The 16,264-nt window shown below is 44.1% G+C and overlaps 1 protein-coding gene and 1 pseudogene across 1 annotated transcript; one reads left to right on the forward strand and one right to left on the reverse strand.

Annotated features, from left to right (window-relative positions):
• The first annotated feature begins 4,260 nt into the window (after positions 1–4,260).
• Positions 4,261–7,565, forward strand: LOC125111445 (olfactory receptor 56A4-like; annotated as a pseudogene).
• A 4,264-nt stretch (positions 7,566–11,829) lies between these two features.
• Positions 11,830–12,771, reverse strand: LOC125111732 (olfactory receptor 56A3-like). The gene has a single exon (XM_047753788.1). The coding sequence runs from the start codon at positions 12,769–12,771 to the stop codon at positions 11,830–11,832; it is 942 nt and encodes a 313-aa protein (XP_047609744.1).
• Positions 12,772–16,264: the final 3,493 nt, after the last annotated feature.

Consider the following 16,264-nt stretch of genomic DNA (forward strand, 5'->3'; position numbering starts at 1 on the left):
ATGGCTACTCACTGGGTTCCTTACCACTGAGCCACAGTGGGAACTCCTATGGGAAGTTTTTCAGTCAGAGCTCAAAATATGCTCGTAATTTATAAATGGGACCTCCCTTTATTATTTTCCTCTGCACGCTGCTTTCTCTAAGGTCTTTAGATGTTGTCCTTCATTATTTATATACAATGTTCCCGCCACCCTGCGTGTCCTTCTCAGCCTCGGTGTAATTTATCAATCACTGGGTCTTCCTGACTTATAAAATCCTTTCCTTATTTCCTTATTTACGCTGAGGCACACTAAGCCGTTCCTTGTTCTACGTCATCTGTGGAAGTCTTGGTCCTGCTGCTTCACATCAGACTCCGCGGTTGGCTAACAGACAGGTTGGGATGGACTCAGTCTGCAAGCACTGCTCTTTCCAAGGAGAGACTGTAGGTCGTTCATAAAGAGAGAGCAGAAAACGGGGATCTCAAGTCAGCCCGTGAGGGGTATTTGATCATAGATTCACTGCATGTATCCTGATGAAGGGTCCTATTTCCAGTGCTCTTTCATTTGGGGTGGGGGGTGGCAATTTCATGAAGCCGGAGAAGAGAAAGTTTCAACTTCATTACAATTTACCTCTTGAAGCACACAAAATACTTAGATTTTTCACATCGTCAATCACTTTTCTTATTTCTGGCTAAAATTTCATATCCACAGAGGTTTTCAAGTTATCAAATCTGTAGTTCTCTTGAAATTCTCAATAAAGAATATTTGGTCAACATGCATCCAAGATTTGCTTAAATGCCTCTAAAAACCACCTTTTAGCACTTGAGAGAGAATACCTTTGTTTCTGTTTGGGATTTTTAAAAATTCCTCTCGTTTGCTTGCAATTTCTTCCTTGGGTTCATGTGGAAACACTTTGGGGTGAATTAGAATTCCAGTACCAGTTTCACGACGTTTCCACATGGTTCTTTTGATAAGCTTGTGGGCTGGATGGCTCTCAGAGAGGCGTACTCCTTCCTTCCAAGTCAATTCGCATTTCTCTTTAATGCGCTGTCTCTTACAAATCCTAGTAAGTCAAAATTTGTTCACCAGCTTTTGCATTTCCTACTGAGCCATGCAAAACACCAAACGCCTGAAAGATATTTAGCAAATGTTTATGAGATATGTTAATAAAATGTGGGATTCAGTAAAATGGAGAGAGGAGTGATATATGGACTATGGAATGAAGTATACCGTAAAATGGAACATGGGTACAGTACATATGGTAATGGAATATGGGACTCAGTATCTGTCATCTCTCTCTTTTACAAACAAATACTCAAACGGGTGGAGTTTCAAGATGCTCTGGGGTAAGTGCCATAAGCCTTTATTTTCTCTTTCTCTTTGTACCTAAATGCATACATCCCCCCTTCACCTTTGCCGGTGCGTAGTTTGGGTGGCTGTGTGTGCACGGCAAGGTAGGCAGGTGTGTTCGTATGGGATGTAATACTTCAGAGAGTATTCAGTGACCAGGAAGACAGGAAACCCAAAGCATCTCTGTGTCTTTGGGCTTAATGAGAGGCAATGTTATAACTGGAGCAATTTCATCCGTGTAAAGGATTTCCTAATTTCCATTTTGATTTTTCGTGGACCCATAGGTTATTTAGAGGTGCACATTTAGTTTTTATGAAGAATGGGTTTTAAAAGTACATGAATGTTGCTTCCTGCTTTAATTTCACTGTGATCAGAGAACATATTCTGAGCAATGTCACTTGTTTGAAATTAGTTGAGTTTTTTTTTTTTTTATGTTTGAGCATTTAGTTGGTTATACACTTGGAAATAGCATTAATCCTGTTTTTATCATGTGCCACGTTCTGTCTATGTAATCTGATGTTTCAGACCTGTATGGATTTTCTTTCTATTGGATTGTTTTATCATCTTTTAGGACAGGTATGCTGAAGTCTTTTACCACGCTTGTGGATTTATTTCTTCTTTTGTTGCTGTTAATTTTGCTTTATTTATAAGTCTAATTAATGTCTCTCACTGTACACAGTTACAGAACTTTTTTTTTCTTGTGATGAGAATTCTTTTTTTTTTTTTGTCTTTTTGCTATTTCTTTGGGCCGCTTCTGCGGCATATGGAGGTTCCCAGGCTAGGGGTTTAATCGGAGCTGTAGCCACCGGCCTATGCCAGAGACACAGCAACGTGGGATCCGAGCCACGTCTGCAACCCACACCACAGCTCACGGCAACGCCGGATCCTTAACCCACTGAGCAAGGGCAAGGACCGAACCCGCAACCTCATGGTTCCTAGTCGGATTCGTTAACCACTGCGCCACGCTGGGAACTCCGAGAATTCTTAAGATCTACTCTCTAGCAACTTCCAAATAGGCAGTAGAGTGTTATTAATTAGAATCATCATGCTGTATATTAAATCCCCCGACTTAATATTTTATACTGTTAAGTGTGTAAATTTCGACCTTCTTCAACCATTTCTCTCATATTCCCACCCAATCTCTCTTCCGTATCTATGAGACTGTGTTTTCTGTATCTATTAGCTTGTCGTTGTTGTTTTAAATTCCATATCGAAGTGAGATCATAAGTATTTGTCTTTCTCTGTCTGATTTATTTCACTTAACATAATGCCCTCAAGCTCTAACCACATTTTCACAAATGACATTTTCTTTGTTAATGGCTGAATTATATATATATATATATATATATATATATATATATATATATATTTTTTTTTTTTTTTTTTTTCATCTGGGCTCTTTGGTTAGTGAAGTTTTTATGTAATTTTTTTTTTACTATTTTTTTGTTTTGGTGCTAATCCTTGAACTAAAACCCTGTGTCCTAATCAAATGTATGTACTTTACTGTTCAGAATTGCATACATTAAAAAAAAGAATTGCATACAGTTGTTTTCATTTAAGTGACATTATTTTTCCTGTGTGAAGCTATTTTTAAAAAAATAACTAAAAATTAATGATAAAATAAATCATCATTAAGTACTCACTTTAAATACAATTTTTTAAAATTTCAGAGTGGTTTTAATTGTTTTGAAACGATTTTTCTAGAATGCAGTTAATTTATAACATGAAGTCATTTCATAAGTCTAATGACATCTGTCTTCTTGAGAGCTGTCTTACACACATCCTTCAAGTCCCCAAATGGTATTCCTTTCCATGACAAATAATTCCTCTCGGTTTATGTAACTTTCAGACACCTCAAGAGAAACCATAAACTAGTGACTGCTCTTTTATTCCATCTGCGGTTATACGCAGAACTCTCTCTCTTTACCTTAGAAGTGGGTGTTTGTCCGCAGGGAGGGAGGGTCCCACGGGGGCAGGATTTTTCCAAATCCGCTCTTCATGATTCTGGACACAGGAGAGTGGCTGTAATAGACACAGCATCTTCGTGCAGCTGTCCAGGGCTGAAGCCACCAGCAGAGAAGTCACAGCTTGCCTGGAAGCAGCCGGGTGGCCACACTGTAAGACTCTCCCTGTAAGTAACTTTGGGAGCCGTGTACTGGAAAGTCAAGCGTAAGTGACACTTTGAGTTTGGTGTTCAGCTTACTCGCTGCTCACTTCAGAGGATGTTCTTGCAGCCTCAGATGTTAGTATGTGAAGACCCCCAAGGTCACGGACACCAGAGGAGCACGAACACATTAGACTGTGGCTCAGCCACGCTCGCAGAAGGTCAGCTCAGGTCTGTCTCTGGCTGGGAGGCGGACGGGAGTGCATTCTTTATTATTAGACTATTAATCAGAGGCATAGGGTAAGTGTCTGGATTTGAGCCACTACCACACCCAAGAAAGAAGCATATCGTGTCCTTGATCTTAATGACCTTAGGGAGCTGTATGAGCCACCAGGAGAGGTGGCTAGGAACTATAGGGTCAGGCAGAGAGAGATGAAACTGTGAGAAAGGACCTATGAAATTCCCAGAGAGTCCACGAGAGGAAGATGATTTAGAAATTGGGAGAAGGGCGATGGCCCCGAATGGTACTAAATAACTGAAAATCATGGAAGAAGCCGCCAGTTTGATGTTTAAAGCTGAGCAGAGCGTGACCAGGGCTGGCTAAACGGAGGCAGCAGTCTTGGGTTACAGTTCGTCTCGATTAGAGGTTAGGTCAGTTACCCCAATTCTGTCATTCCCCAAGTACTGTCCTTGGAAGAGCAGCATCTGCATTACCCGGCAACTTGCTGGAAAGGCAAGTTCTCAGGCTTCCCTCCAGACCTGCAGAACCGGTAACTCTGCAGTATGTGGGTCAACAGCTCTCTGGGTGATTCTGAGCCGCACTCACCCTGGAGAACCACCGGTCTAGACAAACGCGAATCCTGATGAGAAGCCCAGACTCTACAGCCAAGGAACACCACACAGCTCCAAACCTTGGTAGGGAGATACTTTTTCAGGGATGCTTCCACAACCTGCCCCGAATCCACCTACAGAAAACGATCTTTCCTTGCTTTGGAGGAGAACACAGCAGAACCTGGCAACTTCTTCAGCAGCAGAATCCTGGGTGGATAAGAAGACACTGCAAGGGAGCTGGAGGTCCAGTCTGAGACAGCTTATCCTGGGACATGTTTAAGTGTTCCTCGGTCCTTCCCTTGTCTGAGAAGCCTCATTTCCTTAATTCCTCTCCTTTGCCTGGGAAAACGTTATGTGATTTGTTTGCTTTAAACTTACCAGATACACATGCAAAAAAGACACCACGCGGGTATCTCTTGTATTTATTGTTCTCACTGCTGGGTTATTTATTTTCCCCCTCAGCACTAAAGTATTTTTACCTCTTCTGCTTTGTTCCGCTTTTTCCTGGGTGTTAGGCAAGAGGGCCAGTGATTGATGGTAGCGAAAGATAGGGAGACAGTAAGTGAAATTAGTTCAAGGCGTTGTGATGCTTTCCGCAATCTGTCAGTCTCCTGCCTCTGAGCTGTACTTGTTGAGAGCCTGTTACATTAACATGTATGGGGCATTTTTCTCTGCGCTATAATGAAGAGAGGAGACGGCATTGCTGGCAGAGGGAACACAGACTTTTTGGAAGACAACTAGGAAACATCAAGGAACACAGGGGCGTTTTGTTGAGCCGCACGATCAGGCTATTTAAGGATCACGGAGAAACAGTGGGACAAAGAAGCATCTAACTATGTGTGTAAAAAGAGTAATAGGAGTTCCCATCGTGGCTCAGTGGTAGCGAACCCGACTGGTGTGCGTGAGGACGTGGGTTCGATCCCTGGCCTCGCTCAGTGGGTTAAGGATCCGGTGTTGCCATGAGCTGTGGTGTAGGTCACAGAATGTGGCTTGGATCCCGTGTTGCTGTGGCTCTGGCTGTGGCTGTGGTGTAGGCTGGCGGCTGCGGCTCTGATTCGACTCCTAGTCTGGGAACCTCCAGATGCTGCGAGCATGGCTCTGAAATGACAAAAAAATAATAATAATAAAAATAAAATGAGAAGAGTAACAGGAAAAAAAAAGATTTTTCCCTTTCAGTTTCTAAGAGGTGTGACTTGGTACAAATAGGACGGGGTTAGCAGAAGGTAGTTAGCTGATGGCAAGAGAGATGATTCTAGAAGAAGGATGTGACGCATGTAAACACACAGAAGTGAGACAAAGCCAGGCACGCCCTATGGGGCTGGGTCGATGTGTGTGGATCTGGAACGTACTCACGGGAAGGAAGTCATTCTTCATAAAGCTACGAATGCTAAGGACTGACATGGTCCAATTTAACTTTTAGACAGGTTTTGTATCAGTAGAATCGAGAAGAACGCTGACAGCCTAGAGTGGAGACAGATCAGTCAGTTAGGAGGTTAATGAAACAATCAAACCGTGAATTCATATCTCTTTTCTTTCAGCCAGTTTCAGGCCCCCTGGCATCATGGTGTTATCTCTCAACGACACGGGGACCCAGGTGACTGAGTTTCTGATGATCTGCTTTCCAGGCATGCAGGATACACAGCACTGGCTGTCGACAGTCTTGGCTCCTCTCCTGGTTTTGGCCCTCGGGGCCAACTTTGTGCTACTGCTTGCCATCTGGCAGGAGGCCTCTCTGCACGAGCCCATGTACTACCTGCTTGCCATCCTCTCTGCGCTGGACCTCATCCTCTGCCTCACCGTCATCCCCAAGGTCAGACCTGCCCTGGATTTACTCCCAGGCACTTAGTCAAACGGTACCTTGCTTCGATGCTGTGAACAGTCCTGCACTGTCACCCTAGGACCATCACAGTTCCCAGATGAGTCCCTCTTATCCTCAAGTCCTGTGATTTCCTTTTAAAGTTTCATTTCCTCCCCCAAACTTACAGGCCCTCTCTCATTGTCTGAATTAGTGGTTCCAAGTTTTGATTTTCTCTGTACTTCTAGGGAGATCACCCCAACCTTATGCCCAAGGGCTCTAGAGATTTCTTTCTAAAATGTAACTGGATGCACTGGGATAGGAAGCATACTTGGAAGAAGTTTCTTGTGTGCAGGGAGATGTCGGAGGGTGTCCAAATCTAGGGATTGGACTTACTGGGCTTGATGGCCTTGGGTTACATTTGGATGGGCAGATGCGTTCAGCTGGAGTTTGGGTAAGAACTCTAGAGATCAAGAGAAAACAGGCTAGAAGTAAACCTTTTGAAACAAAAGGTGTGATCCATAGTTGGAGAGAAAAGGGTAGAAACCAGGCTTTGGAGGTTGGCATGCCCATAGAAGGAAGGTGTCTGAAATGAGGATGCTGTCCCAGCTTGGATTATGGGGCTGTGGTTTGGGGATATGGATGATTAAAGGCATCTAAGGGCTCTCCCAGGGTTTACCCCAGGATGGGAACAGACGCACAATTTTTGAGAGTAATATTAATCCCGGGAGGTCCTGCTCATCTTCTGGTTCAACATGAAACCCATCAGCTTTGCGGGGTGCTTCCTGCAGATGTTCATCATGAATACATTCCTCCCCATGGAGTCCTCGACCTTTCTGGTCATGGCCTATGACCGCTATGTGGCCATCTGCCACCCACTGCGCTACCCGTCCATCGTCACCGAACGGTTTGTCATCAACGCGGCCCTCTTCATCGTCTTCCGCAATTTGGTGGCTACTCTGCCTACCCCAGTTCTGGCCGCCAGGCTCAACTACTGTGCCAGCAATGTGGTGGAGAACTGTATCTGTGCCAACATTTCTGTAGCCAAGCTCTCCTGAGGGGATATTCACCTAAACAAGCTCTACCAGTTCGTGAGTGTTTGGTGCCTTCTGGGTTCTGGTCTGGTCCTCATCTTGCTATCCTACTGCTTCATCCTGAGGGCTGTTATGCATCTGCAGTCGGGGGATGCAGCCACCAAGGCCTTGAGCACGTGTGGTTCTCATCTCATCCTCATACTTTTCTTTTACACCTTGCTGCTTGTCTTCATCTTCACAAACAAGGCGGGCAAGAAGGTGCCCCCGGAGGTGCCCATCCTCCTCAATGTTTTGCACCACCTCATCCCACCAGCCCTGAACCCCATTGTTTATGGAGTACGAACCCAAGAAATCAAGCAAGGGATCATCAAGCTACTCAAGTACCAGCGCTGAGAGATGTGAGTCAAAGATGAGGGATTATGGAAGTGTGAGCATTTTGGTGATGATTTCAACGGCATACCCACAAGGAACACAATGTAACGTCCATGCTGCTGTCCTCATCTTGAATTTAAACCTCCCTTAACTACTGCCCCCTCCTCAAATCTTCATCAAATCCATGTTTTCTTCATTCTGACTCCCTGCTACTGTGGTTCCTCAATTACTTGTTCATTAAATAAGTATTTAGTAGCTTTCACATACTTCTCAGTATTGACATTCTGAATGCCTCTCACATTTACTTCATAGGGTGGGCGTTCCCGTGTGGCTCAGTGGGTTAAGGATCCAGCATTGTCACTGCTGTGGCTCGGGTTGCTACAGTGACTTCAGTTCAATTCCTGGCCTGGAAACTTCTGTATGTGACAGGTGCAGCCAAAAAATGAATAAATTAGTTCATAGGGCAGGGATGGACAGTGCTTCAGACAGGACATGGGGGGTGGGCAGGACTGGGGAAACCAATGAGGACTTTATTTCAACCATTCTGGTGAAAAGGGGTCATGGCTTGGACTAAGGCGATGAGTGGAAACTGAAGTCATAGGTCCCAAGATTTGCTGGGAGTTACTCTGTAGAGCATAAAAGATGGAGGAGAAATGATGATACTAAGGTATTTTTCAGGAGTATCTGGAACACCGGAAAAGAGGAGTGCCGTTAACTGACTATCTATCTTTATATGTGATATCAAAAGTCTGACTTTAAACACACTGAACTCTATTTCTACAAAGGATTCTTTTTTTTTTTAAATTTTTTTCTTAGAGCCGCACGTGCAGCTATGGAAGTTCCCAGGCTAGGGGTCCAATCGGAGCTACAGCTGCCAGCCTACACCACAGCCACAGCCATGCAGTATCTGAGCCATGTCTGCAACCTACACCACAGCTCAGGGCAACAGAAGATCCTTAACCCACTGAGTGAAGCCAGGGATAGAACCCGTGTCCTTATAGATACGTCAGGTTCATTTCCACTGAGCCACGATGGGAGCTCCTTGACTCTACTTTTAAAAAATGATTTATTTTGTTTTTGTTATTGTTTTTCGGCTGTGCCCATGTCATGCAGAAGTTCCAGGGCCAAGGATCAAACCCATGTCACAGCAGTGACAACACCGGATTCTTAACCTTGACTCTACTTTTGAAGTGACTATTAAATATCCAAACAGAAATAAAAGTAAGCGACTGACACTTTTCAGGGGCCAGATCCACAATGGGGACAGGAGTTTGAGTTATCAGAGTATAGATGGTACTTAAATTCCATTTTAAAAATAAATAAGTCATGGGGAATGCAATGTACAGCATGGAGACGCTACTTAATGACGCTTTATCGCATTTTGAAAGTTGCTAAGAGAGTGGATCTTGAAAGTTCTTATCGCGAGAAAAAAGTATAACTGTATATGACGATAGATGTTAACTAGACTTAGTGTAGTGATAATTTCTCAGTATATACAAGTGTTGAATTATTAGGTTATACTCCTAAAACTAACGTGTTGTATGTCGATTAGACCTCGATAAAAAATAAAAAAGAGATGCAACCAGCAGGATGTTACTAAATACTTCGTCAACAGAGGGAAAACTTGAAACTGTGCACCCCGCCCGCCACCTTGTCGCAGATCCTGGAATCCCTGATAAAGTGCATGGGGAAGGCGATTGGTTTAAGCCTTTTTGTTTACAGCTACTCCAGCCAGATTCGATAATCTACAATGTGGCTCAGTTCTGCCTCCCGTTGCATCCAGTCCTGGAGTAATGAGGATGAAATTACATCATCCATCAATATTAGAAGACGCCTTAGTGCTGAGCACCATTCCAGCTAAACTCGCCCAGGATAGAAGGTCTCTGTTGTAACGTTCCCTCTCTGGTACCGTTATGATAGTAGGATCTGACCTTTAAATCCCAGCCTCTTCTTGGTATGTCTCTGGTTTGTAGGGTTGGGTCCCTGCTTCGGTTCTGAGCTGAGTTCCCTTTCTCTTATTCTGCATTGACCCCCAGTCTATTGCCAGGCTTAAAGTGATAGCCATCTTCCCATTGCCAGCCCTTCTTTGTCTGTTTGGAGCTAGAGGTTCTGCTACCTGCTGTCAGATCTCCCCTGTAACCTCTGCCTTCCCCTCCCCATCACTGTATCCCACACACCTGCTGGGATGTCCACTGCTTCTTGGACCTTCTGCTTGTTCTCAGCTTTAAGCCACCATAGTCATTGTTCCATCTGATTGGAACAATCTTACCCTTATGTTCAAACGATGAACTTGTTAACATTTACGATCTCAATTCAAAAATCACCTGCACGGAGGTTCCTTAATAATTACACCCAAAGTAGCTTCCTTCTCTTAGATCACTCTAACGCTGTGCCATCTTTTTTCTTTGTAGAACTTATCACTTGCTAAAGCTATTTATTTATTTAATAATTGAATTTCCCTTGAAATGTACTTTGATCTAAGTCTCTTTTGCTCGTGAGGCTATCCTCAAATCCTAGATCTTGCTATATCTGGCATATTGCTGGTGTTGAATACATATCAGATAAGGGAAAAAATGCTGCCAAAATTTGGTGTGTATGGCCACTGCCATGCCCTGTGGAGTTCTGAAATATATTCTTAGGTCAGTCTCCACTTACCATGACGGAATGTGGGAAGGTCCACCCCAATGGCTTAGAGGGGAGAAGTGTGGAAAAGAGACTCAACGATATGAGTCATGCTTGTCTGAAAGCAGGGCACGCTTTCAGGGATTATTAGAACTAGATATGGGTTTTAAAACAACTGGTTCTTTGTCTCTATGCAACAGATGAGGACTCTGAAATTCAGCGAGGCTGCTGATTTCCTCCTGGTCACATGTCTTATTTGTGGTTTGCAAGGCCCAGAACGCAGAAGACCATCTAAGGCATGGTCTCAGGCTTGTCTTTTGTTTCGAATTACTGTATTTCTATCTTGTTTTTTCTCTCTTTTTTTTCTTTTTTATGGATGCACCTGTAGTATATGGAAGATCCCAGGCTGGGGGTCAATCGGAGCTGCCATGATGGCCTATGCCACAGCTACAGCAATGCCAGACCTGAGCTGCATCTTTGACCTACACCACAGCTTGGGGTGATGCTGGAAGCTGAGCGAGGCCAGGGGTTGAACCTATATATATACACACACACACATATATATACACACACACACATACACACACCTATATACCTATATATATATATACACCTATATATACCTATACACACACACACACACATATATATATACCTATATATATACACACACACACACATATATATATATACCTATCCTCATGGACACTGTGTTGGGCTTTTAACCCGAGGAGTCACAATGGGACCTCCCCCTCATTCTTTCTACTCCCTCATATGTAGAAGAAAACACTCCTTCAGCATTGTAGGGTCTAGACTGGCTTTAATTCCATTTGAACAACATGTGAGTTCCTCAGTGATTGCATGTTTATTCTACGCATCTTCGTTCCCTTGAGTTCCTGCACCACAGCCGGTGAATGGAACATCTTTCTTCAGTTAATAATAAGCCGTACTATATTTCAGTGTCATTCCTGGAACATCTTCTGACATTGTGACATGTTAGTACCCTAAAGCAGAGCTCGGTGTACACATCACAAACGGATTCATTTTGAACCCTAAAAAGGAAGCTTCGAGGGTAGACAATGGTGCCAAGACACTGAGGAAGAAGCCTTGTACAACCTTCTCCTAAACACAGGAAGTCCCATTTCTTCACATGTGAGCAGTTCCTGCAAGAGCTCTGTCCTTTGGAGGCTTGCACCTGATAGCAAGATACAGGCTTTGCTTGATACAAAGAGTAGGAGGACCTGGTTGGAGGCAAGTGAAAGAGATGCGCATAGAGACTCTAGCTACTTTTCTTCATTTAGGGCTGACATTTAAAATACTGTGATTTTCTCGCAACTGCATTATGTCACTGAATTAATAACAACAATAATGTTAACAATAATAAAGACATACAAAGATATTTATATCCCTAATTATACATAATTTTAAAAAGTACGCATGCAGACATAGTGAATACAGTATTAACTGGGATTTATTTCTCCACTGTAGAATTTCTCCTCCATATGTTCTCATATTAGACACAGCAAAGTAGTAAGTATTGGGAAAACATTTTAAAAAGTCTCAGAAGTGTCAGGCATTTAGCGGCAAGCACTGAGGTTTGAAGAAGAAGGATAAAGTCAGGAAATTGCTTCAGACTTAAGCGTATTTTCTGCTCTTACATCTCTGAGCAATGGATTTTGGCCAATTTCTAATGAGCTGGTTTAAAACGCCTCCTACTGTGGGGGGCAGAGCCTCAGCTGTGCTCGTCACCACCCTTTCTTCAGCAACCTCTGGATTCCTTGCTTGATCTCCTGGGTTCGCACCCCATAAACGATGGGGTTGAGGGCGGCCGGGATGACATGGTGGAGGACATTGAGCAGGATGGGCACATCCGGGGACACCTTCTTCTTCGCCACGTGAGTGAGGACGAAGACCAGGAGGATGGTGTTGAAGAAGAGGATGAGGATGAAGTGGGAGCCACAGGTGCTCAGGGCCTTGGCCACGGCGCCTTCTGCCTTGAGTCTGAGCACGGCCCGCAGGATGAGGGTGTAGGAGGCGAAGATGAGGACGAGGTCAGAGCCCAGCAGCGTCCAGCCCCCAGCAAACTGGAGGAGGCGATTGACGGTGACATCGTCACAGGAGAGCCTGGAGACAGACATGTTGGCGCAGATGCAATTCTCAATGACATTTCTGCCACAGTAATGGAGTCGAGCAGAGAGGATGGGAACAGATACAGTTAGAAGTGCATTTCTGGCCAAAATAAAGATGGCTGCCTTGGCGACAAACTGGTCAGTGATGATGGAGGGGTACCTCAGAGGGTGGCAGACGGCCACATAGCGGTCGTAGGCCATGACCATGAAGGTGCAAGACTCCATGGCAAGAAAACAATTCATGATGTACATCTGAAGAAAGCAGGCAAAGAAGCTGATGGCCTTGAGGTCAAACCAGAAGATGGCCAGGACTTTGGGAATAACAGTCAGACAGAGCACCATGTCCAGCAGGGAGAGGAGGCTGAGCAGGTAGTACATGGGCTGGTGCAGAGATTCCTCCAGCCGGATGGTGACCAGGAGGGTGGCGTTGGCCCCCATGGCCAGGAGCAAGAGGAGGCTGAGGGGCAGGGACAGCCAGAGCTGCCAGCTAGGGGACCTGACAAAACAATTCAGAAGGAAGTCTGAAACCTCAGTGGAGACATTTCTGTGAGGTGTCATCTTGGGGATTTTGTTTTTACAGATGTCCTTTTATGATCTAAAAAATTAACCTCTGAGCGTGCTAACAAAGGAAGAATCATTCAACTTAATCGGGAGTAATCTTCGGTTTTTAGCAGGTCATTTTTCTTTAATTGAAGATTTTGCATGTTACTACAGAAAATAAATTCATTTCAATCTTTTGCAATTTTTATGTCTTCCCATTTGTGAACTCTTTCTAATTTTCGAATAAAAAAATCTTAGAAAGAGCATGAGTTTTAAACAATTAGCTATAGGACATGTCCTTTTGGTGGAGGGTTGGGATAAAAAGAGGTCCTGTGGTTTCAGTTGGTGTCTTCCGTGATTCCACTCTGAATCTCTTTGCCCGGGTGCCCAGATAATGTCACCAACATCCACATCAGATCCTGTTAAATGCTGCCACTCCTTTCTTCTTATTTACCTTTTATTTACTCTTTACATAGAGGGAACACAACGATTAAGTATAATCCTTGTTCTCAAGGATGTGCACCTTCCCCGGGGATGGTCGATTGTGAGACAAAGCAGTAAGATAAGGACAGAGCCATGTGCAGAATATTTTGAGTGTCAGTGAGAACTAACTTCATGCACATGAAAGTAAAATGCTCTCAGGACCACCCTCCTGCTAGATTTGAAAGGCAGATACAAAGAAGTCTGCGAAACATGCATTTCCTCTACAGTGAGAGATGCCTACGCAACGTTTGAGATCAGAATTTCTGGAATCTTTAAAATCATTTTGGGTAAAGTCCTAGATCTCTCTACTTTGTACTGCTGTTTGCCTAGGTGTCATTCCATGAGTATAAATTGAGTCATCCCTATTTAAACTTCCCTGTTTGGCGTTCCTGTAGTGGGTCGGTGGGTTAAGAATCTGGCTCGTATCCATAAGGGTGCGGGTTCAATCCCTGGCCTCACTCAGTAGGTTTAGGATCCAGCATTGCCATGAGCTGTGGTGTAGATCATAGATGCAGCTCAGGCTTGGATCTGGTGTTGCCTGTGGCTATGATGTGGGCCTCTGGCAGCTGTAGCTCTAATTTGGTATCTAGCCTGGGAACTTCCACATGCTGTGGGTGCAGCTCTAAAAAGCAAAGCAAAAAACAAAACCAAAAAAAAAAAAAATCCAAACAAACCAAAACCAACACCCCCCCCCCCAAAACAAAAGAAACCATCACCCTTTTGCATCTGTTTGGCTGGCTGGTAAACTGTGAACATGACTGCGGTGTATTAAATGGACTCACCAGACACTGTGCTAACGTGTACGAGGAGCGTTAACTCCATTATTAAAACGACCCTGGGAAATACATCTTCTGTGACTTTACAAATGAGGGAAACGAGGTAGAGGACGTTTGAGAAAATTCCAAGATCACACAGAGAGCAGAACTTTCCATCGAGATGCAAAATCCTACTGATTTTAAACCCCAACCTCTGTCACCTCGGCTGCGGTACATTAATTAGCTAAGGGGCCCTGGCTGGACCTCAGGATTCCTCGGAGCCCTATCACGCTACCATACTGTATCTGGTTCCTCTGAAAAGGGAACAGATCTGCCCCTCGAGGGTCACGACAGCTTTTGAAACTTAAACACAGTGGTAGAGAAGTAATTCTGGAATGGGATGGGGGCTAGATAGAAGTTATGTGGTCAGGAAGGATTTTTAATAGAAGTAAGAATCTGAAATGATTTCTCAAGCACAAAATCCCTAATCTGATGTAACTTTAAAATGACCCATCCCCCCGTCTATGTGCGGCCTCGATGCCACACTTCCAGGCCTGTGCCCTTGGGTTTTTCTTAGACCGCAGCCTTCCTACCAAGTGGCCTTGGGAATGGCTAGGTCGGCAAAAGCTATTCCCCAATTCTTCTCTTCCTTCCTTTTGATGTCCTGCTTTATTTTATTTTATTTTTTTCCAACTTTTATTTTCTGCATTATAGTTGATTTAGAGTGTTCTGTCCATTTCTACTGTACAGCGAAGTGACCCAGATATACAGATATATATATATATTCTTTTTCCCACATCATCCTCCATTGTGTTTGAGGTTTAGCTTTAAAAATCAAGGGCGGGAGTTCCCATCGTGGCGCGGCAGAAACGAATCTGACTAGGAACCATGAGGTTGCGAGTTTGATCCCTGGCCTCGCTCAGTGGGTTAAGGATCCGGCGTTGCTGTGAGCTGTGGTGTATGTAGGTCGCAGATGCGGCTTGGATCCCATGTTGCTGTGGCTGTGGTGTAGGCCGGTGGCTACAGCTCTGATTAGACCCCTAGCCTGGGAACCTCCATATGCCGCAGGTGCGGCCCTAAAAAGACAAAATAAATAAAAAATAAAAATCCAGGGAGTCCTGTCTTATCAGGGTCTGCCAGGAACTGCCCTTCTCCCTGGAAGCAAAAATGGGTTCAAGACACCCCAGGGGTGTATGTTACCTCTCAGTTCTTTTGGTGTTGTTAGAAATAGCGCATGTTAAGCATGCCTTGGTAAACTTCTAAGTGGCTTTAAAATGGTCTCATCTGTGCCAATGCAAGAGTTGCCGTCGTACCAGCTAGTTTTGTCACAGCACATGCAGGTTTCGGCGTCAAATTCTGACACACCTTCCTTCCATCAGGACTTTGCCATTTGCCCTTCACTTGGCATTTCAGCTCCTCCTCCACTCGTCCACTGTTGTAGCATTCCAGCACTTTCGCTCTTAGCAGAATCCCAAATCTCACCGTGATTAGGCTGGATGAAAGACCCCTGCCTGATTTCTGGAGGACCCGGCCACAGGGAAGCACCTGTCGGAAAAGAGGATCCATAAGGAAACCTAAAAGAAATAAAATATTTAAAAAATTCCTGGAGCGTCTTGGAAAGAGTATTCCAGCACTAGGATAGAATTTCTGGGGAGTAGAAGCAAAAAACTGTCCATCTTATTTTCCATTCTTTTTTAAAGAATATTTTTGGCCTTTTTCTCTTTTCTTTCTTCAGACAATAATTTCCAGTAAACAATGAGAATCTATCACCTGTGGGGCTAAAGCACTTGGATGACTTGGATGTGTGTGTATATTTTTCTCTGCCTTTTTCAGTCGCCCTCTGCAATCAGAGACAGTTGATGGCAAGAGCAGGACTGAGCCCTCAGAGCTAATTATTTCTTGTGTTCATCAGGGTCAAGCTGAGGAAGCCAGATGAAGCTGGAGACCAACGCGGGGAAGGAATTCATGCCTAGGGTCCAGGACGGAGCTATGTCACAGCACCCTGGAAGCACAGACTGAGATGTGGAAGGGATGAAAAGGATTGCTTAGCCTCATGCTATTTTTCTTATTAAAATTTTTATTTTACTCGATTCATCAATGGTAAATTCAACATTTTATTCTCTCATATGATGCATATACCGTGTCCCTGGTATTTTGAATATATCAGTCAGGTTCTAAGCTTGAAAATAGAAACCTAAGATTTTTTTTTTTTTTTTTTTTGGAAAAGGAATTTAGTACTAGGGGTTGCTTACCCAGGAAATAGAAGAGCTGGG

Source organism: Phacochoerus africanus, chromosome 11 (genome assembly GCF_016906955.1).
Source record: "Phacochoerus africanus isolate WHEZ1 chromosome 11, ROS_Pafr_v1, whole genome shotgun sequence".
NCBI classification, from domain to species: Eukaryota; Metazoa; Chordata; class Mammalia; order Artiodactyla; family Suidae; genus Phacochoerus; species Phacochoerus africanus.